The 26,818-nt window shown below is 38.0% G+C and overlaps 1 protein-coding gene across 1 annotated transcript in view; it reads left to right on the forward strand.

Annotated features, from left to right (window-relative positions):
* clmpb (CXADR like membrane protein b) overlaps nt 1-26,384 on the forward strand; it is a 78,498-nt gene extending 52,114 nt beyond the window's left edge. The window contains exons 2-7 of the mRNA XM_032590686.1: nt 7,019-7,170; nt 12,366-12,570; nt 16,100-16,267; nt 19,403-19,525; nt 20,020-20,161; nt 21,200-26,384. Of these exons, the coding sequence (XP_032446577.1) occupies nt 7,019-7,170; nt 12,366-12,570; nt 16,100-16,267; nt 19,403-19,525; nt 20,020-20,161; nt 21,200-21,536 (1,127 nt within the window). The 3' untranslated portion in view covers nt 21,537-26,384. The remainder of the gene's footprint in view (nt 1-7,018; nt 7,171-12,365; nt 12,571-16,099; nt 16,268-19,402; nt 19,526-20,019; nt 20,162-21,199) is intronic.
* The last annotated feature ends 434 nt before the right edge of the window (nt 26,385-26,818 follow it).

Consider the following 26,818-nt stretch of genomic DNA (forward strand, 5'->3'; position numbering starts at 1 on the left):
AAGTTTCATAAAGGTGTTAACGTTCCTTCTTCTTTGTTGCTTGTCTCACCGCTACAGGGACGCTCAAGCAGAACAAACTGACTTTCCATACATGCTGGTTTGTTTTGGCTTTGCCACATGTTGGGACGATTTGTTGTTTCAAAGAGAGGTCACTATCCAAGCCCCATTTAACTAAGGCGTATTATCTGCTACAAAGCAGACCACTTGACATTTGGACTTTTTGTTCACTGGAAAGACATTAAAGAGAGGAAAATTTTGTTTTCTATAGTGCATGTAAGCCTGGGAATGGTCTAGCAGCATACACTTCTGGACATTAATCTGCAGAAGCTCATTCATTCAAGTTTGTAGAAGTTCATGCGCTGCTGTAATTAACATTTAAAATAAAGACGATCCTTTTCAAATGATAAATAGATTTTTTTTAATCTAGAGATATGCTTTTTTAGCCAGTGACAGTGAAATCTGTCATTTTGAAACTGTGAAGTATATAGGATTTTGGTATTCTGTCACCCTTTCTATTTGGTTATTTGGTCAGCTGTAGCTATTTTGATCTACAGCTGGACAATAAATTAATAACAATGCAAGTTACCTAGTAACAACATGCTAAGCAACATGCACAGTGGCAGGGTTTCACCGGCAGCAGGGTTTAATAGTAGTTTTTTAGTAGTAAAAAACTACTATTTTTAAGTAGTTCACAACTACTTAAAAATAAAAAACAATAGCATGGATTGAAAATTATGTCTAAAACAGGAAAGGTCACGTCACTAGTTGGGTAGTATTTCAGATATTTAAAACAAGAAAGCGAATCAACAATTATATATATTGACTGATATGAAACGCTTATATCATAATATGTTTCTCAGCCTTATTATTTAGCCCTATTTTGACAAATGCAAAGTAGATTAAAGGAGTGATACAGTCTGCACATTTGTGATCAGTCATCAAGGATGGTGAATATGTTGCATTTGTGCCCGTAGCTTTTTGGCCAAAAAGTGTTGTTCTTGTTAAGATGCTTGTGTTCTTTGGACAGTTTCAGGCTAAAACAGGGAGATTTATGGAGCAGCCAAAACGTCTTGGACAGCTACACCCATGAGTGTAGGAGACGCCACTAGATGCAGCATTGATAAGATATGTATAGCTATGTAAGCAGGTTGCATTGCCTACTTCACTCCCATGGGGAATGGTGTAATTAGCTTTTTTTCCCCATTGTCCCTGCATCCCTATTTAGCACAGGGAAATAGACAATACTTTGGGGGAATTAAAAGTGCTTGTTGCAAAACTAATTTTGGATCTATTTTGGGGATGTGTCAGCGGAATGATATTGCTATCGCTCAACATGACAGCAATGACAAGGCCATGAAAGGGATGCTAATGAAGGCAATAAAAGCAGCACAAGGTGAACATTTACCACAGGGGCTTACATTATTCAGACCTCCATGGTATTCATCTTTTTTCCTATTCCCATTGGGTCTTCTCTTTTTCCAATTTGCTTTCCTTCCAGGTTCAAAGGATTAGTGTGAAAATGATACTTGCTCTGTTTTTCCATCTTCAATTCCAAGCATCTCTCCTCTGGCCACATATCTTCTCATCAAAAGATAAACATTAAAGAATAGGAGCAAATTAATTAATATTTTGACTCTAATACATCAAGTAACTATAGAAGTTCAAAAACTGAATGCCCTAATTCTATAGTACAAAAGTAGGACTTTGTTTCTTAATTGTTTTATAATAATGGCTCATATTTTAGTTATTTTTCTCAGATAATTTAGAACACAAAGAGATAACATAGTGGAGTTATAGCTTCTTGTCAATAAACATCGTCCTGATCCTTCAAACTGAAGTTAATGGTAAAATAATCAGGAAGTCTCAAATCACACATAGCAGATAGTGGTTATCCAGTGACAACTAGCTGCAGGAAGATCAAGGAAGATCACAGGTTTTTTATCCCTTCAAAGATCTAGCCTGGATTCAAAATAAAGGCAATGAGTAGAATTTGAAACTAAAGACGAGGGTAGTAAGCCATATACTGAACATGCATTTTAATGGAGCGGTGATGACATTAAAGAGTTGAACCCCTAAGAAGTTGCTTGACTGTATGAGTGAAAACATAATTCCTGAACATGAAAGTAGACTAAGTATTGGTTAATATTTTCCAGCAACTCTTTGGTTGAAACATCTGAAGAACTATATTTGTGTGTTCTTCAAGAAAGGCAAAAGCTCCTATCTGAAAACCTCTGACTTTGTGTGTATTTTTAGCATGTTGCTGTACAGTTGAATAGGCATCTGGGCCTCACAACAGTAGATAGATAAAGTAAAACAAAGGCTGTGAAACAACACGCTGAGCTCTGAGTTATTTCACTGCTGCTTCATGCCCTATGCTCCTCTCAGCATGTCCCCAAGTCAGCTAAAAAATCGTGCTTGTTGTCAGCAGTAAGAATGGATGGATTGCATTTGCATGTGCCATGTGAATTCTTTCTGGTTGCATGCATCCAGCTCAAACTCTGTCCCCTTGCTTCTTTGTATTAGGATTCATTCCCTGAGAAGCCTGGTAATTACAGAAAATGAGCTGTTCTGGCAGAAATTGGAGATAATTGTTTTGCACGTTGCAGTGAGACTCCGAGTGTCACTCAAGCATCACTCTGTTTGCCTGAAACTACTATAGGTATGTGTACTGAGACACCAGTTGTTGCAGTAAATCGCTTGTATCTGAGCTTTTCCTGGGCAGTTCTTGATTTGTCCTTGCAATGTAGAGCATGTTCCCAATATTCATGCATCATGCATAGCAGGATGTATACTTTTTCCTATAATGTAGGTGTCCATAGAGAAACTGGCACAAACAGAAAATTCTGATCTAGGATATCTCGAACCCTCATATATATATATATATATATATATATATATATATATATATATATATATATATATATATATATATATATATATATATATATATATATATATATATATATATACAGACCAAAAGTTTGGACACACTTTCTCATTGAATTCAATGAGAAGGTGTGTCCAAACTTTTGGTCTGAACTGAGTACAGACCAAAAGTTTGGACACACAGTTGTGTCCAAACCTTTGGTCTGTACTGTGTGTATATATATATATATATATATATATATATATATATATAATTTTATTTTATTTTTTTGGTGCTTTTGGCTTCCTGTGTCTAAAACCACCTTTGTGATTCTATAATCCTTCCTCCACACCAGTGACTTAGCCTGGCATAAGAGCTCAAAATAAGGCAATGCACCATTCCTCCCTCTTCTCCCTTAGCCCATTTTTCTCTGTCCTTTCATTCTCCCTTTCTGATCTGCTGTGTTTGAGTACCAGAGGTCATAAAGCTTTGGACAAGGCAAAGGCCCCAGCCAGGCTGATGTGCTGACTGGGGGGATATGAGGCTTGACTTTGGGGCAGTGTGAAAGATCCAGGCCTGTCTTGTTTGTCTGTCTGTCCGTCTCGCTGGCTACACTATAATGAGATTGCAGGGTTCTGTAAGGCGGATTTACTGGAGCACAACTCCCCCTAGGGCCTTTTCATAGAAATTGGTTCCTCCATATTTCACCCAAGCTTCTCACTCTCTCTCTCGCTTTGTCAAATGTGTCTATCTTTCTCCCTCACACCCTCTCTCTTTCTAAAACCTCTGATGTTCGCTCCCACTTTTGTTAATTATGATACGCTGCTTTCCTTTCTTTCTGAGGGGAAAGATTGAAACTTTCCACAAAGCACAAAGCTTAACCAAAAGCGGGGAGAAAGAAAGACACAATGAGAGAGAAAGTGGGATGTAGGATTTGGGCTGGGATGTGGCACCAATACCCTATCGCAAGGCCTCTCCACATTATCTCCCCTTCAACATGGCCACATTCATTTTGATGGCCTCTCTCAACTCCATGTGGAATCCCATAAAAATGCATGAATGCATGCATGCAACTGTAACAAGGATATTTTCCTAGCGGATGTTAAAATAGTTCCAGTTTTTTATTGTCTCCACTTTGCTGCAAATTGAAAGCCAAGGTCATAAAGCCATGCAAATTTTTTATAGCATGTATGCAAAGCATTTCACAGAAATGTTTTCTGTTAGTTTACACTACTGATGTTTACACACATGGTGGGGTCTCACAGTCTAGCCAGCCCAGCTGTGCACATTGAGAATGGGGCCAATTCAAATACAGTCTCAAACTTACATCAAGCCAGCCTTTTTTTGAGAGGTGCTATGTTATCCTCTTTGTCATACCAAAGCACATCTACCTAAAAACAAATCGTTTTACATATTATTCCCAATATCAGCTCAATACCATTCATTTTACACTACCCAAGGATGTGCAGTCATTATTCACCTGGAAGGCTCCTGATCAGATTGTGAAGGAACACTGGATGAATATTTTCAACTTTCCTGGGTCATGTAAACACTTGAGTGTACATAATCAACAGCTTAGGCAGCAGAACATGAGAAATAAGGTAAGATGAGCCCACCTACTCAGCAGTGAGCTAAGCCCCAGGGTGCTAATTGGTACAGGGGCACTGATTACAGAGGCTTGCATAAAGCGCTGCAGGGAGATTGTGGGTAAAGGTTTCCCAGCAGACCCCTGTGCCACCACCAAACATTAACTTGCACCATTAGGTCCAACCAGCTGCGCTTACACACATGGTCTGGGTATTCTCACTCCCCAGAGTTCTTATCACTGAAAAGCTTTCTCTCCCTTTTTCTGACATCCAAACCAATATCGGCGGGGAGCCCACAAGATGAATGACCCTGCAAATGCGACATTAAAAAGTCATAAACGGGAATACCTTCAGGCTCAGGAGTTCCTCAGTGAGGGGGTGGCCCATTTTTTTTTTTTTTTTTGCTTACTAATGCTTGAACTGCTAAGAACAGGTGGATCAAGGCAAAAGAAGTATCACAGTAATTTATTATCTCACTCCTGTGTTGCAAAAAAGACTGAGAAGCATTTCCAACATGTGTTAAAACTTTTATTTCACCAATTAGAAACTTTTTAGCCATTTTTGAACTCATAAAATTTTGTAAGGCAATTGGCATTACCAACTATACAGCTCAACCTCTATGTGTATTTCAGAGGTCCTAGATCTTTCACCTGGAGATTCCCAAAAAGGTTGGCAGCATTTCTAAATCTAGCATGTGCTCTAACAGACAGAAAGTGAAGAATAAAACCGATGAAACAAATCAGGTTTTTTGTACATTCACCTTTCTTGATATTGACTAAAGTTCTCTTACAGTCAATTCCCTTCTTCACTAATTCAGTGACATGTCCCAGAGTCATATACTAATTGCAGTTTTGTGACAGAGGTATATCCATGATAGCAGCCTTAATGAACAACAAATATACCTCATCAGAAAATACTGTTTCATTTTCATGAAGTTCTTATAGGTTTTGCACTTCCTGTCACTCACTCTACTAAAACTGAAAATAGCTATTATTCTTATCCCCATTGCAGCAAGAACACTGAAAAAGTTGTCACCAGTATGACCTTATGTAGTTTAGGTATGGGAATCTAAATAGACTATTATTATTTATTTTTTTGGGTTTATGACTCATCAGCCATTGGCCAGGACAAGTCAAGATGAAAATAAGCCAAATCAGTCAGAGTTAATCTAAAATGAAACATTTTTGTTTCATGCAAAGCAAAGAAACAATTTCTCATTTTGATTAAAGTGGTTAACTATTAACTTACAAAGTTATGACAGAATTTGAACAAAACTTTAGAAACTGTTGACAACTGTGCAGACAAAAGAAGATGGTCTCTTTTAGGCTGTTCTTTTCCACTGTGTCCTTCATCAGCACTGACTCATTGGTTTCAAAGTGCAGTGCTGACATTTTCATTGGCCCGGAGATCACTTATGGGGCAGGGTGTTGGCTCCTGTGAGGTTGGACCAGTAAACAAATGGACAGGGGCCCAGTGAGGGTTGGCCTTCTGAGGAACATTTGACAGCCCATAATTATGTCTACTGCATACAAAGGCATTTTCACTGTCAGTATGTATGGACTGAGTCACACAGTAAATGTAGACATCTCAAAAAACATCTTATGAATCCCATGTATGATGTTTACCTATTATCTGGTTCACATTTTAATCCCAGAGTAGATGATGATGGGAAATTCTGATATATTTTATTTTCAGAACTACCTAAGCTGATGGGTCATTTGGTATTTAACTAAAAGATAGGCTGCTAAGTGTAATGTCATGTACCCAAAAATAGACATCACAATTGTGTGTTTAAGAATAGCTGGGCTCTGCAGTATTGTGCACTCTATTGTACATGTTGGAGGGAGGCAAATACCTCACAAATGCATTACCCCTTCTGGACCTTGAGTATCGCACAGTAACACACACACACAATCCATAATTTCAGGTTCCAGCTAACCCCAGTGACGCCTTTGGTTAATTCTACTGAAGCCCACGAGGCTGTCCAGTATCCGCCAGTAAATTAGCCTTGGATATCCTCCATAAGTCCTCTCTATCTGGTCAGTGCCTGAAGTCACCATCATGTGCACACACTCTTCAAATTGATGAACATTTTTCACTGTAACAGAGACTTTAACTTTGAATAATGTGGAGGGTTATCTGTGTAAATGCTTACTAAAATCGTGGCCAGATCTGGTTGAATCTTCCAACTGGCTCCACCTTGATATTAGTTCTTAGTAGAAATATGTGTATGCGATGGCAGAATGCCAGACCACAGCTACTCAAAACTTCAGCTAATGATGAAATGTTTCTAATACATTTGTTGGACCACTTATGCTGATACTAATCTCCTGTAAATAAATTTTTTGGGCCTTTTATTGTCCTCTATAAAAACATGGATAGCATATTGCTTCTCATCATGTAATCTATTTAGGTCCTCTAACAAATCTCTGTTTGCATCTTTGATTGCATTTTTCTATCTCTGTGGTTTCTACCTGAACAATTTGCCTCTCTAGGGCTAGGCCACTGTTCTGGTCTTACTCTGCTTGTTTTTTTTCCATCTCTTCATTTCTTCTCTCTTCCTCAGTTCTGTTCGGTCTGCTGTCAGTGGGTGCCCAGACAGAGATGAAGAAGGTTGTTGGGGACAATGCCACTTTACCGTGCCACCACCAGTTTCCAGCTTCCAGCCCTCTTGACATTGAGTGGTTGCTGCAGAAACCTAACTCAAAGCAGAAAGTGGTAAGATTTCTTAGTCTGTATTCTGTATGACTTTCTCTTGCTACTAAGTAATGACTTATTGAATGGTTAAAAATATAACACCTTATTTGAAGGTGCATGAGACTGGCATGACACTGTCATAAACATGACATAACACCTGTGATGTATATGAAGGACTCTTTGTAAATGTTTACAACTGTTGTCATGAAGTGTTATTTGGTAAACAATTTGGTAAACAATTACACTTTTAATGGACTTTTAATGCAACTTTACATTAAAAATGTCTTTATTTACCGAATGGCACTTCATAACAACAGTCTTAAACATTCATGAAGACTACTTCATGAATGTTTATGAAGGACAGGTGTCATGAACATGACATGGGTTGTGTCGTGTTTATGACAGTGTCCTGTCAGTCTTATGCACACCCTTTCAATTAAAGTATTACCAAAAATATTAATATGTTAAGAAACATTATTCAACAATTGTCAACATTGTCAACAAAGTCTAATTAGCTACACTGACACAGACGGTGTGAAAGACAAGGACATGGTGTTCCGTCTTTGGATTGACCTAACCTCAGAAATGGGCTTGTTTTTTATTGTTCCAGAACTTCATTATCAATGTCAACAGCAAGGGGTGAAACTCTGCTAGAGTGACCCCTGGCGTGACTTATTTATCTTATTTTTTTAATCTACTGTATCTTTGAACTTATGTTCTTTCACATGAAACCCTGCTGAAGGTGATGTGGTGTGCCCTTGGGACACAAGTCTCTGTGTTCATGGCTGGATCTGTCAGTGATATCAAAATAAAAAGTCCTGACACCATGTTTATGAACAGGACAGTCAAATGGCTTCCCCGTGTTTTCATTTTGACAGTTCAGTCTGGAAGAATTTTCCAATGCAAAATATTTTATATTAGCAATACTACCTGAAAATGTACTTGAAAGCACTACAGGCTACATGCACAGCCATTTGAAACTGTACTACTTACTGAACTAAACAAATACAGTTACACAGAATACGTGTGCTTTAAATTTTGCTGTGCACAACTGTAAAAAATATCATGTGGAAGCTGAGGTTCACGTGAGTGAAACTGTTCAAGAAAACATTTTGAGAATAGACTGATAAGAACTTCTTAAAATTGACAGATTTTGACAACTAGTTAAACATTTATGGTAGTAATGACTCAAGCGATATAAGAACTGTTGGCTTTAGTTAAAGTTCTGTTGAGTTTAATAGATGTACTTATTAGCTTTTAGCAACTCCACAGTAAATGGAAAAATATATTTTCTAGATGATGAACAACAACAAAAAACATATCTTCTCAAAGAAGAGTCTTTAATTCTCCTTAAATGAGAACAAATGTAAATATTTTTTGATGTTTTCTGTTGGCACAAAGGTTATTTCATTCTAAAATTATAAACAAATTGTGACGGTACAAAACAAAGTAATCTGGAAACAACTTTTTGCCATTTAGAATGGAACACATTAAATAGAATTGCCATACAATGAGGCGTTTCACGTGATCAAATTAAATAAACTGATTAGGTCCTAAAATTGTTTATGTTGGGATTGCAGTTTTCCTCCTGAACAGTAGGAGTCAGCACTGAGACATTTTTACAGCTCCAACTGACGAAAGAAAAGAATAAGTGGAGCTCTGCAAGGGCCAGGGCTGCAAAGTGGCAGGGAGATTTTGCTGAATCTATTCACAACATTTAACATTAACCTTAATGTTAAGCTGCAAACTTTTAATAAGTTTTCACATTGGAAAAAGTCCATAGGAATTGTGGGAAATAGCAAAAATTAATGGGAAACTATAGATTATTTCAACATTAATATCAAGCAAAAATATATTTATTCCATTATATAATGAAAGCTTACTTCTCAGATAAGAATCAGGTTGAGCTGATTTACTCATGATCAGCCTCTTTCAACTGTATTTGGAAAATTATTGGCTCATTAAATGGTAAATCAAAGAAAAGTTCCTGCTTGTTGTGTATATTCTTTGGCTTTCCTCAGTTTTATGGTTTTTCAGTTTGAAACTTCTTTCCTTTTAAATCAAATTAAGTTAATGTAGTGCAACTTGCTTTTATTACTTTTTGTGACATTTTAATATTTTTATAACTTTTGTGGAACTTGTTTGTTTAACTACAGTGAAAAAGGCACACAACAACAACAAAAAAACTGCAGAGTTTAAAAACTGGAATCTGGAGCAGAAAAAGAAGCAAGTGTTGAAAAAAGAGAAAAACATCAAATATTACATTTTAATGATCTCAGAAAAAGGCTTCCATATTGCAATGAATATTTAAAAGGATGAAAACAATGAAGGCACCATTAATTAAAATCAAACATCCAAAGATGTGATTATGAAACCACGTTTGCAGCTGAATGAATTAATCATTCTTTTTTCTGCTGAAAGGCAGTATTTGGAAGGAAGGACTGGGCATTTGTCAGCATTTAGCCACTATTTAGCAAGAGAAGAGATACATGTATTAATGACTTTGAACACTGAAATAGTGATGCCTCTGGAAGATTTGCATTTATTGTCATTCAAGTTTGTTTTTGATGGGAAAAGAGACAAACTGTAAAAAGCTGATAAATGTTTCATCTGCTTTTATTAAAATATGGTATGCTGAAAATTATTTATACTTTTGTCAGAAATAGTAAAATATTTATTGCCACTATAAAACAATCATGAACTTCTTGTAATTTCAAGTAAACAAAATCATATGTAGATTTATTAACCTCCACTGAAAGAAGGACTCTTAAAACAATTGTGAATCTTAGCCAGATTCCAAATAAACTAAACTAGAACTAAAATTCCAGTTTAGTTCTCAGTTGATATGCGGAAATTCCCCAGCTGTGACTCATGTTGAATAAGCTTGTTTTAGATCTGAGTTATGTAATCTCATCCACAGTCACTGACACGTGGAATAAAATGTTCAATAAATAAAACATAAAAGTGAAAAAAAGAAAAAAATATTATCATAGAGTCTTACTATTGTTCTTTTGGAGGTCTAATTGGCAATGCCAGATTTATATATGACATTTGCTCATTTCACATTTATTTTAATTAAACTTGAAGAATATATTAAAGGGGGTGTGTGGGAGATATCTCATCATGTATTTCAGTTCATGTTGAATAAACAAACCACCTCATTTTAATTGGAAACTTTACCCACAGCCTGTGGTCATTTTGCTCAATTTTCCCACAATTCCACACACTCATGAGTACTTTCCATGTCTCTGTCCCATAAGAGTGTTTGCAGTATACACCCAGACATAACCAGAGGCATAAATACACATAGTCATATGGTGCAGCCTGCACTCACATATGTATGAGTAATAAAGGCCCACAGTTCATAAAAAAAAGCAAAAAGAAAGTGCCCATAGGCAAATATCTGTAAAATATTCTTTTTATGGTGCCAAGGCTGTTCATGTTTGCACCGTAATGTATGTCTTTTTGCATTTATGGAGGATGTCCTTAAAATCTGCTGCGTGTGAAGTCTAGGTATATACATGTGTAAGTGGCCAGTGGTCACCTGTGGTCCCAGCAGGTGCCCCCATTTCTTTCGGCACTGATGTGCTGTGGCACCGGCATTTAGCAGGCCCCCATCTGCAGGCTCTCACTTGCCCTGAGTAATAGGCCACTGTGACAGCTGCGTTTGTTTGTGTTTGTGCATGTGGATAGAGCGTAAGAGAAAAAGGAGAGGAACACATGCATTCTAAACTGAGAAAAAAAACTTTGAAAACGTTGTAAATGACCATGCTTACTGTGAAATTATCCATCATATTTATTTATTTTTAACAATTTTTGGCTGTATAATAAAATAAACTAAAACTTTAATATTCTTACAAGCCAAGTGCAATGTGTTGTCATCTGAAAATACAGTGTTGCATTATGCAGTGCACTGTGCTTCTGTGTGGCTTTTAATTCTGTGCCAACACCTAATCTGTGCCACAGTGGGTACTTTAATCTTTTATCATCAACCAAATAGATTTTTCTGTCTTTTTGTATGGTCACTTTGACAGCTTTGCTTGTACAAAGGCCATAAGAGATAGTAGTCCTCATAGATAATCAGCTGAATGTGCTGAATGTCACAGCAAATGCATTCATCTGTGAAATCCCAGGGGTTAATTATAAAATAATTGTTAGCATTGCTACTCATACTGTAAGTACTGGAATGGTGAATTTTTCAGCATTGTGAGTAGACAGTGAGGCAACACTATGCTTATGTACCAGTCGTTCGCGTACAATCTTTGGAGTTAAGAAAGTTTTAATGCTCCTGTCTGCCTACCAGTTCAATAGATTGAGGATGTTCCTTGTGAGACATAAAAATCTACTAAGGCAAATGTACTTCTAAGTAGCATGAATTGGAATAATGTTTGGAATGATAAAATAACAAGTATTTCAAACTTAAATGCAAGTTTCATGAAGAAACTTAGGCTGTTTTGTTTTTAATATTAGGAAAATGACTTTTTAAAAAGGAGCAGGGCAGATCTGATTTTAGTCTTTGCATAAAACATTTGAAGCTTGTTTCAGACAAATCAGAAATAAACATTTCAGTCAAATTTAATTGAATTTCAAATTAATTCCTATTACTTGTATAGTCAATCCACAACACCATCTACACTCAATTTACATAAAAAGTTATTTCAATTCATTTACACTTACATTTCAGTTGAAGGTAGCTGCAAAGCAATTCAGTTTATTATTTGAATAGTTTAAAAAGGTTTTCTAAGGAAACTCAGCAGATTGAACTGAGTCATCGATTTGCAGCACTCTCTACTCCTGGTTAAGCATTTCATGAAAGTAGACAAAGTCTTCCATTGTGTTGTTGACTTTACTTCAGTCCCTCATACTGAGCATCCATGTGGCCACAGTGGAGAGGAAAAATTGGCTCCGTACATCGCCATCTGCCCCGACTAACAGGGGGCTTGAGGAGACAAAGCAGACACACAAAAAGAAACAGAAGAGCTGATGTAGGAATACTTTCTATGTTAATGAAATTTAAAAAGTTAATAGCAGGAGAATAAGAATGTTTAGTTGTTGGCAGCATTATCTCAGCCTATTGCCCCCTTCAGGAAGGTAGCATGGAATGCTAGACCAGATGTAGCTTCTATGGAGAGAGAAAAAAAACTGAGAGTAAACATAAAGTTAACATACAGTTGAAATAACAGAAAAGTAAATTACATCTTTTTTTCTACATCCAGATCATTACTTTCTTCGGAGGACAGGTCTACACTAACGAGGCCGTTGGCAGTGACGCCAGCCGCTTGTCCTTCGCCGGGGAGTACCTGGGCGGTGACGCCTCCCTGCTGATCAGTGACCTGCTGCTGACCGACTCTGGGGAGTACTACTGTAAAGTCAAGACTGGGGGAAAGTACCACTGGAGCCAGGTCAACCTCATTGTTCTGGGTAAGGGTTTTCAGACGTACTCTCATAGTGAGCATACAAACAAATAAATGCAGATAACAAAATCACTCAGAAGAATTCACACTCAGATCCACAGACATGCCATCAGGTTATGAGGGAACTCATTTGGACTGAAAACACACACAAAGAATATCAAACACATACACATGTAGGCCTAATCAGAAGATCATTAGCCTGGCACATTTCCTCCATCATGCTGACTGATCTAATGATTCAATTTAATGCAGACTGTGTGATTTGATTTTCTTTATGCTGTTTGGGTCCGTTTGGAATGGTTTCTTGATGAGGTGAGACGGAAAAACATTGAAGGACATAGAAATGGGCTCGGGAAGATGAATTCAGGGACTGAGTAACGCAGACAGATATGCTAGTGGATTCAAAAATACTTAACATCCCCTGTTAGACAAATGAAACAACAATATGAAAAGGCATTTGCTCCCAAAATGTTTCTGTGTTTTCACTATATGCTTTGTTACCAAGATGCCAAGAATACAGAGAATACCATTTTCAAATACTGATTGTATTTATAAGAAAAAAAAAATATGGAAACCAGCTTGTGTAAAATAGTGACTATCCCATAAATCTTGAAGCTAATTTTGACATTCTTTGGCATCAACTATAATAATTGCAATAATTTCTTGTGGAGGTATTTTTCCCCACTATTTTTGCAGAACTCATCCTTATTGGAGAGTTTTTGAGTGTAAACCACCTTTTTAAAGTCACAACACATCACCTCATTTGGTTTAAAATTTGGAATAAAATCTGGAACAATTCAGTTGGAATTTAACTTAATTGTTTTAAGATATTGTTTTGTTGTTATTTAGGCATTCAGAGGTGGATTTGCTACTGTACTTTGACCAAATTTCATTACCTTTTGAAAGCTGCATTTTTTTCTGTTCATCTTTGTCCAATATTAAAGATTGATAATCTTATGGATTTAAGTATGACAAAATGCAAAAAAAGCTAAAGAAAGAGGGCAAATGCATTTTCACAGAGCTATAACATAGATTTTTCTCAATTTGCGATACTTTTTGTAATTAAATTTACTCAACATAGATGTCTATTTAAAAAAAAAAAAACATAATCTATAATCCTTGCTAATATCGTACATGTTTTATGCCTGGACAACAGCTATAGCTCACGGTGTTCAAGAACATCAAAAGAGGAGGAGCTCTGCCACATGAGCCTGACACAAAGTCTGGTGGGAGGACCAAGTCTGTTCTGTGTCAGAAAAGTATCAGAAAAGCAAGCGAATTAATAAAACATCACGGGAGATTAGTTCAACCAGACGTTATTGGTTTTCTAATGGAGCAATCTGTTAATCCTCTCGCTCTCACTCTCCTCTCACTTCCATGAAGATATTGTGGTGACTTAGAGCCTCAATTTTCACAAATTGCCTTCAGCTCTGCGTCGACACTTTTGCTTCCAAGAGGGACAAACGTCTGAGATTCTGCTCCTGCTCCCCCTCGTTTGGATAATAACTTGTAATTGGCTTGGCATGAAACAGTAAATGTCAGTGGTTGCATTTGTTTGCTTGCCAGTGCATATAGCATTATGTGCAAACTTGGTCACTCATGCCAAGAAGTTTACTGTTTGCTCGACTGAATGTTGGAATTTCCATGTGCAGATTTTAGGCTTTAGAAGCGAAATAGATTGATAGTGCAAGTTTGGTAAACTTTTTCTTAGGGACTTCTGCTGCAGTTCAGTCTTACTCACCATGACAGAGCTGACAGATGCTCAGTGCTCCGCAATCAGCCGCTCTCGTTATATTGCTCACAGAGCGTGTGAGCCAATGCCATTCTGCTTCTGACATACTCCCGAATTATGTTACCATGTCAGAGTTACTTATTCTCCAACTTTGCTCACAAGCAAGCAAGCACATGCAACTTCACATGGCTAATTTGACAGTTGCACAAAACACAAAACAGATATATAAATTTTGTCGACCAATCATCTAAAATTATGTCACTAGAGAGGGAGACAACTGTGCTCCATTTTCTTTTTATAGTGAAGCAGTGCCTCTCAGCAAGAATCTAAGCAGAGCAGCTGTACAGATCTCAGCAGGCTGCAACTATACTGCTCTGTGCCTCCAGCTGTGGCAGACTATGACCAAAACTATTGACCTGTGGAAAAAATGGTACTACACGCATTCATGGCCTGGTCTGGGGCCCTGTTTGTCCATTCCCTGCAGAAAGCCATTTTTTATTGTGTCACCAGTTTGCAGAAAACAAACAGAAAATGGGCAACTAACTTTAAAAGGACTGCATCTTATGTTTTAAAATACCTACCATAATAAGTATATATAGTACCCATCATAGTGACTGGCACTGCCTTATTATAATGTAAAAAATCTTTAAAAAGTGATGATGAACCTTAGATGTCACAATTGACCTCCTTTATTAACTTGGTCACAATGCGTGAGGGCATAGTGCCCAAAGTCCTCATCCAGCTACATTTATTAAATATTGCTCTGACCGTAGTTATGGAGACATTTAAGCAAGTTGTTTTCTTGCAATGATTGTCTGACCAATGAAGATAAAGACACTGCTTTAGGGTAGGGTGTAGGGTGCTTCACTTAAGAGGTATTCTTTTCTCTTTTTTACTATTTTGAAGAACTGTGAACTCTTTTCTGTTTATACATCCACGACTTACTGGACAGTTATAAAGCTGCCAAATGTTGAGATGTATGCAGATGTACTTTTCCATTTAGCTAGATCAAACTACTACCACTACTTTGTTGTGGAGAATTAGCTATCGCTACTATAAATTTTCATGTTTTTCTTATTTACAATCACAAAAATTCAGTGTAGGCGTGTTCAGGTGTGTGTGTTCGTGGGCATGTGTGTGAGACAGGAATTTATAATTTTGTTCTTTTTTAATAAAGGTCCAGCCAAGGACTGGTTTTACAAATTAGCCTGTGGCTAGAAAACCTTTCCACAAAACAACGGTTGCTTTGTTTCTCTCATGTAACATGGTTTAATGTCCTTGATTAACTAAATTTGAATTCAATTCAATTGAAATGCTACGTCTTAAGCAGATGGAGAAAACTGTGGGCTTCAGCACTTTCTCCATTGCTCCTGGAGCTGTGTCTACCTGCCCTTTGCTGCTGTAGGGTGCTGAGGGTTGCAAGTTTTCCACCATTCTCAACATTCTAACAATTTTGCACTTTCAGGTGACAAATTGTTGAAGGTCATAAAACACAGGGGCCTGTTTCAGCAATGTGCCCTGTCTGCTTTAATGTTACATGATGTCTTGATCAAATAGTCAATAACACAATTGGGATTCCCTCTTGAGATATCCTGGTTGTGGAGCAAAACTACCCTGGCTCATGTAAACAGGCAGCTTTCCCATATGGTAATAAATGAAGAAAGATTGCAATTTCCTTATTTTCAGCAAAAACCTTAGTATTCTAAGAAGTGTGCACTCTTTTGAAAACTGTATCTGCTATTTTTAACATTAAAAGAGAAGTAATTTTGTTATCTCTGTGGCACTATTTTTTGTTTTCTCACAGAAAAGCCCTCCAAGCCAAGGTGCCGGATGGATGGAAAACTCTTGGAGGGCAAGGATGTCAAGCTGAGCTGTAAATCCAGCGATGGTTCAGACCCCATTAGCTACAAGTGGGAGCGAGTGCTTGACAAAGGGAAGAGTTTGGGCAAGCTTCCAAACTTGGCACTGATAGGTAAGAAAAATAATGCTTTAGAAAGACTTTTTTTAAAAAGAGAGAGATAACACTACACTGAGATGATGTGCTGATTCAAAAATAGCCTCGCACACTCCAAAAAATTACGTTTTGTCCCTCACACACTACCAAAAACTCACGCATACTCCAAAAAAATAGCCTCGCATACTCAAAAAATTACGTTTTGTCTCTCACACACTACCAAAAACTCTCGCATACTCAAAAAAATTACATTTTGTCTCTCACACACTACCAAAAACTCACGCATACTCAAAAAAATAGCCACGCACACTCAAAAATTACTCACGCACATTCAAAAAATACTCAAATTGCGTATACACACACTACTAAAATGTCACACACACACACACAAACGTTAACTTTCTCGCTCACATACACTACTATCAGCTCGCTCACATACACTGTACTAACAGCTCGCACATTCACAAACGTTAACTTTCTCGCTCACATACACTACTACCAGCTCGCGCACATACACACAAACGTTAACTTTCTCGCACACATACACTGCTAACAGCTCGCACACACACAGACGTTTATCTCTCACATACACAAGACTAAAGTTGAACACACACACAGTACTAAGACTCGTTTTATGTATGTGTGAGAGCGAGACTTTTTATGAATGTGTGAGAGCGACACTCTTTATGAATGTGTGAGAGCGAGAATCTTTTTGAATGTGTGAGAGCGACACTCTTTTTGAATGTGTGAGAGTTGTCACGGAAGAGGCGGGGCATAATTTTTGGATCAAACTGCGCATGCGTAGATCCTAAACTATAAGTTTCGATTGTTGACTCACTGTATGTTCTATTACTTAGTATATTTGTGCTTTTAAATATATATAGAACGTTTAACTTTCTTGTAGATTAAATGTGCTATAGAAATAAATGAATCTGATTGATTGATTAAAAATAGCAAAATTCCCAGTGGACAGATTGTACTACAGCAATTTTGCTATTTTTAATCAATCAATCAGATTCATTTATTTCTATAGCACATTTAATCTACAAGAAAGTTAAACGTTCTATATATATTTAAAAGCACAAATATACTAAGTAATAGAACATACAGTGAGTCAACAATCGAAACTTATAGTTTAGGATCTACGCATGCGCAGTTTGATCCAAAAATTATGCCCCGCCTCTTCCGTGACAACTCTCACACATTCAAAAAGAGTGTCGCTCTCACACATTCAAAAAGATTCTCGCTCTCACACATTCATAAAGAGTGTCGCTCTCACACATTCATAAAAAGTCTCGCTCTCACACATACATAAAACGAGTCTTAGTACTGTGTGTGTGTTCAACTTTAGTCTTGTGTATGTGAGAGATAAACGTCTGTGTGTGTGCGAGCTGTTAGCAGTGTATGTGTGCGAGAAAGTTAACGTTTGTGTGTATGTGCGCGAGCTGGTAGTAGTGTATGTGAGCGAGAAAGTTAACGTTTGTGAATGTGCGAGCTGTTAGTACAGTGTATGTGAGCGAGCTGATAGTAGTGTATGTGAGCGAGAAAGTTAACGTTTGTGTGTGTGTGTGTGACATTTTAGTAGTGTGTGTATACGCAATTTGAGTATTTTTTGAATGTGCGTGAGTAATTTTTGAGTGTGCGTGGCTATTTTTTTGAGTATGCGTGAGTTTTTGGTAGTGTGTGAGAGACAAAATGTAATTTTTTTGAGTATGCGAGAGTTTTTGGTAGTGTGTGAGAGACAAAACGTAATTTTTTGAGTATGCGAGGCTATTTTTTTGGAGTATGCGTGAGTTTTTGGTAGTGTGTGAGGGACAAAACGTAATTTTTTGGAGTGTGCGAGGCTATTTTTTTGGAGTATGCGAGAGTTTTTGGTAGTGTGTGAGAGACAAAACGTAATTTTTTGGAGTGTGCGTGGCTACTTTTTTGGAGTATGCGAGAGTTTTTGGTAGTGTGTGAGAGACAAAACGTAATTTTTTGGAGTGTGCGTGGCTACTTTTTTGGAGTATGCGAGAGTTTTTGGTAGTGTGTGAGAGACAAAACGTAATTTTTTGGAGTGTGCGTGGCTACTTTTTTGGAGTATGCGAGAGTTTTTGGTAGTAGATTCAGTTCCTCTTCACAGAAATGCTATGATAATTCATTTTTATATTAATGACTTTTTTTTTTTCTTTTTTATTGCAGCATTAGTCCCAGAGAGATTTCCGCAAAGCACACCACTGTAAACCTGCCTCCTTCCATCTACTATTTTAAACATCTGTAAACACCGGTACCTAAATCTACCGAGGCAAACCTCATTCTCCCATTGTAGATCCTTTAGCAGCTTCACAAGAATTATTAAAAGTTACAGCATTTGGCTCAAAGGAACATGCGTTTATTTTTTCCAGTTTCATCCACTGATACTTCAATCAGTTAATATGCTTGGATTGCTCTGATTCTCTCCCTAAACACAAGCAATAAGCCTAAAACCATGGAAATGAGTTCTATTTATTCTTTTCCAGGAAATCCAACAGCACAACATTGTGATTTGTGGTTTTATTCTGTCCGAATTATGTGCATTATTACGAGAATTTGTGCTGAAACCGGGTTTAATGAATTTGAAATGTCAAGCCGCCTCAAGTGAATCATAGTTGCGACCATTAAAGCAGTGTGTGCATTTTCTGGGAGTGAAGCTGAAGTGGAAAAAAAAAATCTAATCCAATACACTGAAAGGTTTTTCAGCATTTTTTCTATATTCCAATCGACAAACCAAACAATGGATAAATAAAACACCACTATTACAGTATTTTTTTTACTGTAATAGTGATACATGTCCAGCCAAAAACCTTCTAGTTAGTGGCATCAACCAAGCACCACCTGTTCAGTATGATTACTTTTCATGGGACAATAACACACAGCATCAGCAGTCATTATTTATGGGTCTAGTGAAAGCTAATACCACATGGTTGTCAGTGGTGCAGATGACTAAATATCCCATATGGCTCTGGGGTTCCGTCACCCTGTCAGACACACTCCTGCTTCTCTCCTCAGGTCCTCCTGACTGTGATGGACCTCCACTGGAAAATATCCCCCCACTATTCCACTCCTATTTGCTCTCTCTTGTTGAATATATTTCAGGGCCCTTTTCATAAATGACATCTTATTTTTTGGGGGCAGATTTGAAGAACCCAGAGATTGTCACCCTGAGGAATCTTACCATGGACAGCACAGGTGTCTACAGGTGCACAGCAAGCAATGATGTGGGAGAGGAAAACTGCACCATTGAGGTCACGATGCAACGTGAGTTGTGGGGGGGAACTTGACCTCGCAGTCTTCACCTCACACCAAACTGCCACACTGATTGATGGTTATTGTTTTAAACTACAGCTGCAAATACATTTATTCTTCACCCTGCCTCTCCTTCCCTTTACCTTCCTATCGAATGCAGTAAACCCATAGCGATGGTCTCTCTATTTTAAATGCCATGTTTCACTGTCAAAATGATGCATTCCTTGAGAGTCCCCTGACAGGGTCATATATGGGAGGATAGAAAAAAAAAACGACAGATCTAGCAGCTCAGCATAAATGTTTTTTGGTCTTTGGTGTTAAATTAATGTCCTTAAATTAAATATGGATGGAGGGACTCAAAAGAAAGAACTGAGTCTTTTTCTGGTGAATGTGCATGTAAAATGATTATTAATAAATTGAAGACTAACAGGGAAAATGGAATATTATTTTACCAGAGAGAAAAGCAGAATATATCTCTAATCGCTTTCTTCTTTTTTCATCCACAGATGTGAGGGATGTTGGGACGGTAGCAGGAGTAGTGGTGGGAATATCCCTCGGTGTCCTCATTGTCATAATAATCATCTGGCTCGTCTTCTGGAAGAAAGAAAAAAAGAAGTACGAAGAGGAGGAGACCCCAAATGAGATCAGGTTCAGTCATATTTTTGTCGTCTGTCTCTCTTTCTTTTAATCGTTCTTACTATTAAAAATATAGCTCACTAAAATTTGGGACACAAAATGTTTTAAAATAAATACTGTTATAGTATGAAACAGCTGTTCATGCTCAGGATCATCATGCCACCGCATTGCCTATCTTATAGGTTTTATGCTTCTGTCAACATCAGTTGAAAATTTTGTTGTCCTAATGCAGAAATCTTTACACCTATTTATGAAACAATGTAGTAGTCTCAAGCTTGAATTTGCCACTTATTTTCCTTTTTGCTTGGAAAAAAAATGTTTTTAGTTTTCTGGAACTGTTTACACTATGCAAGAGAACCTTGTTCTCTGCATGGAGTTGTATGAATTTGTAATGGTTAAAGCTTCAAACATTATCCATTCCATTTTCTTGTTAATAATAATAATAATCTTGGCTGCATTAGAATGTATCTCAACTTAAAATGTGCATTTCTGACTCTGTATGTTCACAAGCATCATGAGACTTTATGTATAGACCAATAACTTTTTCACAAACTTCCTGTATGTTTAACACCCTTTCTTATAATAGGTTGCTTTTGAAATTGAAATAAATAACAAGGATTATTGATTTGATCAGTCATTCTGAATAAAATTGGGGCAGCCAGGTACCATTTTTCTGCGCTTTCTCTGAGATTTTTATCATGCCATATTAAAACACAAGTAGAAGTTGATTTATTTGGGATGGTTTTCATTGTATTTTCAGTGCCTTTTTTTTTTCTTCAACAGTTGCATCTGGGGAACCAGTGATTCTAGCAGAATTCATTATTCCATGCAAATTTGCTTCAGAAAACTCTAAGGCTAGGGGGTATCTCATGAATTACATGAAGCTCTGGCAAACTACAAGTCCCCTGTGCTTTAGACCTTGGAATAGTGTAATGCAGGGACACTCTGCTGTGCTGTTGTTGTGTTAGGGTTCTCTTCTCTGTTTCAAGAGTTGCTTTTTATATCAAATAAATATTGTTGTCCTTATGTGCTGTGTTTCCCAACATACAGGGAAGATGCTGAGGCTCCCAAGGCCAAACTAGTGAAGCCAAACTCCCTATCCTCGTCCCGCTCTGGCAGTTCACGCTCCGGCGCCTCCTCCACCCAATCAATGGTGCACAACAGCACCCAACGTGGCCACCGCCCACGTCCACCTGCAGTGGCAGCTCTCAAGGAAAATGGACAGCCTCCAGGCTTCCCCCAGTCCCCTCCAGCTTACACCACAGTGGTGCCCCCGAAAACCCCTGAGCCCCCTATCACTCCAAAATTCAACTCCAGGAACATGTCTGGACCCACACCCCCGACTCTCATGGTCCCAGCCCAGACCAAGGCCTTTCAGACTGTGTAGGACTGAAAGCCACGCCCTTTCCTGCAGCCATGTAAGACTCTGACCCCTCCCTGAAGCCCCATAACCCTCTCTCCCAAAGACTGAGACTCTTCCATAAACAAAGAAATGCAACTAGTTTAAAGGATGTAATTAAAAGAATCAATACTATAATTCCAAAAGTACTTTTAATGAATGCATAACTTAAAGGGTAAAATATAAGACATGCTTGCCCCTACTGATTAAAAAAAAAAAACAAACAAAAAAGCTGAAACCTGAGATGCAAAACAATCCCATGGCTGAAGGTAGAACTTTTTTGCTGCATTTCTTCTTTTTGCTTCAGATGGCACAGAGAAGCACCATGTGCATTGAGGTGGAAGGCGCCCCCTTGAAGAGCTTTATTTATTTATCAAATCAAAGGCTTAGGCATGCAGTTGGAGTGAGAAAAGGAAACTAAAAACATACTTACATTCGCCATCAGTTAAACAAGATGAATATAAGTAGGGCGGAAAAGAGGGGAAAAGTGGGAGACTGTCTGGGAAGCTGGGTTTTTTGTGTTTGTAAAGTTGGAGACCAGGGAGGAGGGGTGATTCTCTGATTCATATCACTCTTCACCTCTATCTGGCTGCTTCCAATTACTTGCTCTAAAACCACAAACCGCTTTGCCTCCCCCATGGGCCTGGCCAATTTTGCCCATCCATGTGGACAGACACGGTGCGCAGCGTGTGCATCATCCGCCTCGTTGCTTTTGGTCTTTTGTGCTCTCGCAGAGGAACCCGTGAGAAACCACAGACTGACTCAGCTGGCTCATGAACGCCTCATCTGCTTCACTGTTCGACTGGCATATGGGGAGGGAGGGACTTCAGGAACAAGGATGTAGCATTGACAGTCAAATCAATGGACTTGTTATTGTTCCTCCCACATCTACATTGTTAAACTCTTGTACTGCTACCAAATATTCTCCTACTACTTTAGTAGCATTTATTAGGCCTATAGCGATTCTTTAAACATAGAGGTAAGCATCTATTAGAACAGCTAGAATCTTTGTTTGGTTTTGTCTCTGTTTCCTTTTGTCTCGTTTTCCTGTGGGGATTACAAAATGTCAAAGGCAGCCATGTGTCCAGTCCCTCATTTTAAGAAGTGCCACCAATGCCCCAGGATGGGTTGTGATTGGTATTTTTTCTTATCATTTTCTTTTTGTTTACAAAGCTGCATTTCTGACTGAAGCCAAAATTTGTTGAGATGAATGTGTGATTTACAAAGATGGTGGAGTCCATTATTTTCAGCCTCCTTCAGGGTACAATATCAAACTAAGGCACATGACTTTCAAATTTTACTTTAGCTTGTCTAAAGATGGGGAACAAGGAGTGTGACTTCAGATAAATCTAACACTCTCCTTGGATCCGTAACAGCAGTGTGGCACTTGATTGTTGTTTCGCCCAATCACTTGCTTGGCTAATGCTTGTTGTCAGCAAGAAACCTATTTGTTGTATCCTCTGAGAGACAAAATGCAGTTTGACTGAAAGTAGCTGAAAAAAGGGCATGTAGCCTATCTAGTGTGCCTTTGCAATCCCTCTCCCTTTAGATGTTTTCTTTTCTCTTTTCTAAAGCCCTCACCACCCCTCTCCCTTGGTCCTTATCTTCAGTGTACCAGCGGTTAAGTCTCTGTTCACATGAAACTTTGAGGGTCACCAGCAGGAAGCACTCGATATCACAAGAACTGCCCCAGAAACGGATGCAGCCGAAGAAGCACCAAGCAGAGTGAGTGGTGAGAAAGCAATCCCATGCCACAAGACTATTTACTGTACATTCTGTAATCAGTCTTGTTTTATATTGTACATACAGATAGCTATACACACATGATGTCAGTTCAACTTAAAAATAAGGGTATGTCAGGAAAATGTTTCCTCACAAAATAATGCCAAGTGAGAAATCCAAAGTGAAGTCAAACTGTCTTTTTTTCTTAAGTTACAAATGACATTGATATTGTCAGTGACCCTAATGTGACACAAACATTGTATATGACAGTATGTGTGAATGTGTACAAGGCAAACTCATTTGATCCATTATGACCACTTCCAATTTACCATATATTTTCTGTTTCTGAAAAAAAAGAACTATATATCTATAGATACTTGGACAAGTTTTCAAGACCACATGTGTTCAAACATGACATGAGTCACTGACAGTTAAACTTTGCTTTGAAAGTACAGTATAATTATAGAGATAAAATCCAATTATAATTTTAATATAATTTATTTTGCTACGTTTGAAAAATTATTTCCATCCAGACATAATCTAGCGCCTTCAACAGACAATTAAAATTTCATTCTGAAAGGCGAACTTTCAATGTTTCTTAAAATATAAAGTGTGCAACCTTTTACAGATCACACACAAATACCATTGTGGTTTCTCAACCTTTTTAAAATTTCTAGTTTTGTCTTGCTCACATCTGTAGTCAGAGAAATAATTCAAACATTTCAAACAACCAGTATTGTAAGGGGAAAAAAAAACAAAGCTAAAGGAAGAGCTACATTTATCTTTTGTTCTGTATTTCTACATTTATTTATTTATTTATTTTACCAGGGTAGCCACTGTGTCCTATTTTGCTATTTGACAGCCTAGAACTCTCTTCATCCGTGGCTCTGCATCATTAGCGCAAATTTGGTCATATTTCAGGTCTAAATCTGCAACATCTGCCAGGAAAGGACGTGTTGTTTGATTTCACACATTGGATTTCACACATGACTTAACCACAGAGGTAATTGGGATTTTTTTTATTTTTTATTATTATTTCACTAAAAGCAGCATGTCATATTCGACCAAGAAGGCTACTCTATGTGTGTAATAGAGAAGTTTTGAGCGTGCGTAGTGGCATGTCTGCGAATACACTTGTAATTGTGTGTGGGGGTGTAGGGGTGGGTGTATGCATGTAAATTCAGTATTTGTCCTTGGGCCACACCCACACACTCTGATGTTACCCATGCAATGAGGGCGAAGGATGCAGTCAAGCAAGAGAACCTCTGTTTAAATGTACATGACTGAAGACTGGCAGTGTTGATTTTAGCTTTTGCTTAGTTTTATATGCCTACTGAACTTTGCTTCACAGGCAGCAGTCATGTTTTTGCTTGTGGGGGTGGCGTCTCGAGACAAAGAGCGTTCATAATTCATAACTCTCATCAGCTCTGGAGGGGACTGGTGTGCTCCTGCTATCTCTGTGCAAAATGCACTTTGCCCAGGTTGTCTTGGTGGCATCTCACCAAACAGACACACATAGTTACAAGTTGTATATACATGCACATCAACAGGTGCACATATCATATGCGAGATGCATATGAAAAGACAGTGCAGTTGTGTGCACACGCAAGCACACCTCACAGAAACTGACACCCTTTGCACAAACAAAAGCCCAAACAAGCATTCCCTGTTATTTCTGCTCCTTCAGAATCAATTTGATGGATCGAATGTCTGGAGGTATTACCGCTGACTGATGGAGCCCGGATACTAAATGTGGCACAGAATGGGACGTGGCATCACTCAGAGGACATGTGCACACACTTGCATAAAAAAAAAAGATATAGTAAGAAAACACACACACTTGGAAGCACTCACTAAAACAGACACTGCTATGCATCTTAAAGATCTCGATAGCATATGCTGAAAGATTTTTTCCCCAGCTTGGGAATTTACAAGAGTGGTACCGGGAAACAAGAGAGTTATAACAGGATTGGTTCTGAGCCAGGGCTGTGGGCTCTTGTCATTGAAATTCCCTCCTCCACAGATGAAAGTAGCAGTGGTGGTGGAGGATGGGAATCAAGTCTTCCAGCTTTAAATTCCTCCAAGCTTTTTTGATTTGCTTTCCAGCGTCAGCAAGTCTCAGGTGGCAGATTCCCCAGTTTATGAGCCCTCACGCTGCATACTTCTTTGTGACCCAACAAACTCGCTCTTTTTCCAACAAATGAATTTTAAGTCGCTTTTGTCAGTTCAGTGTGCGCAGGAGGAAAAAGTCTTAACACGCCCCACAGCTCAGCGCGTCGGCTCCACATGCAATATTATCAGTCAGCAGCACCGTACACTGTCTTGTTACCAACACTCAAAGGTGCAGTTTAATGGTTAATGGTTATCCTGCGGTATGTGATGGGAGAATGAATCTCATGTAGCTACAGTGTTTTATGTTCTATTAGTCGCGCTTTATTTCTGATTAAAGCTATTGAGCAGGGCAATCTGTGGTTTGGCCTTGTCTGTCAGTATAAGAGAATGTGATGAATTATTGCTTTTTAAGAGTGGAGATGAACGAGGCTTGGTTCAACCTCAAGGAAGTTAAAGAGAGATTGTAAGAGGTACCTGCATGTCATAAGATTGAGCAGATGAACGGGAATGCTTTGCTTTGATGTAACATAACTGTAATCAACTAAAAGTAATCAAAAAAAAATCTAAAATTGTAAATATATCAACACTAATTGATTTTTGAAGCTTTACTTTTGTCTTCTTTTGTTTGTTTGTTTGTTTGGGTTTTTTTTCAAATGTTTATCCATGTACTTTGCACTTTTCAGTGTGCTATGCTCATCACCGGTGTGTGTTGATTCTGTGTGGTCGGCTGTTTCCTCTTGACTGCGTTGTTTCAGTGTCAGGGGCAGACAGGCTCAGCATGGCTCGACTAAAGGGAAATGTAAAACACTTTTGTTTACTTTCATCTGTTTTCTGATGTGCATTTTCATTTTAGTTTTCTAAAATAATAAGGGATTTTTTTTTTTGCTTTGTTCATTTGATGAAAACAATCCTTGTAAATATCACGAGTAAAAAATGTATATTTTTACGACTTCTGAGTTATTACTCTTTCATTTGCAAATAAAATATTCAATGACAACCTAACTGGTCTTGTGACATCTTCCTTTTGAATTAGAATGAGGTAGACTCCTAGAGTTATAAAATTGTGAATAATTTATTAGTGCTCCGAAGTCTCTCATCCTTTGCTGGTGTGTGGGAAGTGTTAAGGTCAGAGCTTTTATGCTTAGTAGAAGCTTGCACGCTTTACGTATGTGTTTATGAAACGGTCAACCTGGTCTGCTTAGCTGACTGTACCAGAATTTGACAGCTGTCAAAAAGAATTACTTTTATTGTCTGCTCATCAGAGGAATCTTAACCTGCAAAGCCCAAGAAAGCATGAATATTAGCAGTGCATAATTTCAGTATGACACATATTTAAGCATTATACAGTTTCGACCCAGACTAATAAGTTCAACAAGGTTGGTTTTTTTTTAAGCTGTTTGAGTATTTAAGATGTGCTCAATAAAATATCGACATTT

This window comes from Xiphophorus hellerii, chromosome 18 (genome assembly GCF_003331165.1).
Source record: "Xiphophorus hellerii strain 12219 chromosome 18, Xiphophorus_hellerii-4.1, whole genome shotgun sequence".
In the NCBI taxonomy this organism is placed as follows: domain Eukaryota; kingdom Metazoa; phylum Chordata; class Actinopteri; order Cyprinodontiformes; family Poeciliidae; genus Xiphophorus; species Xiphophorus hellerii.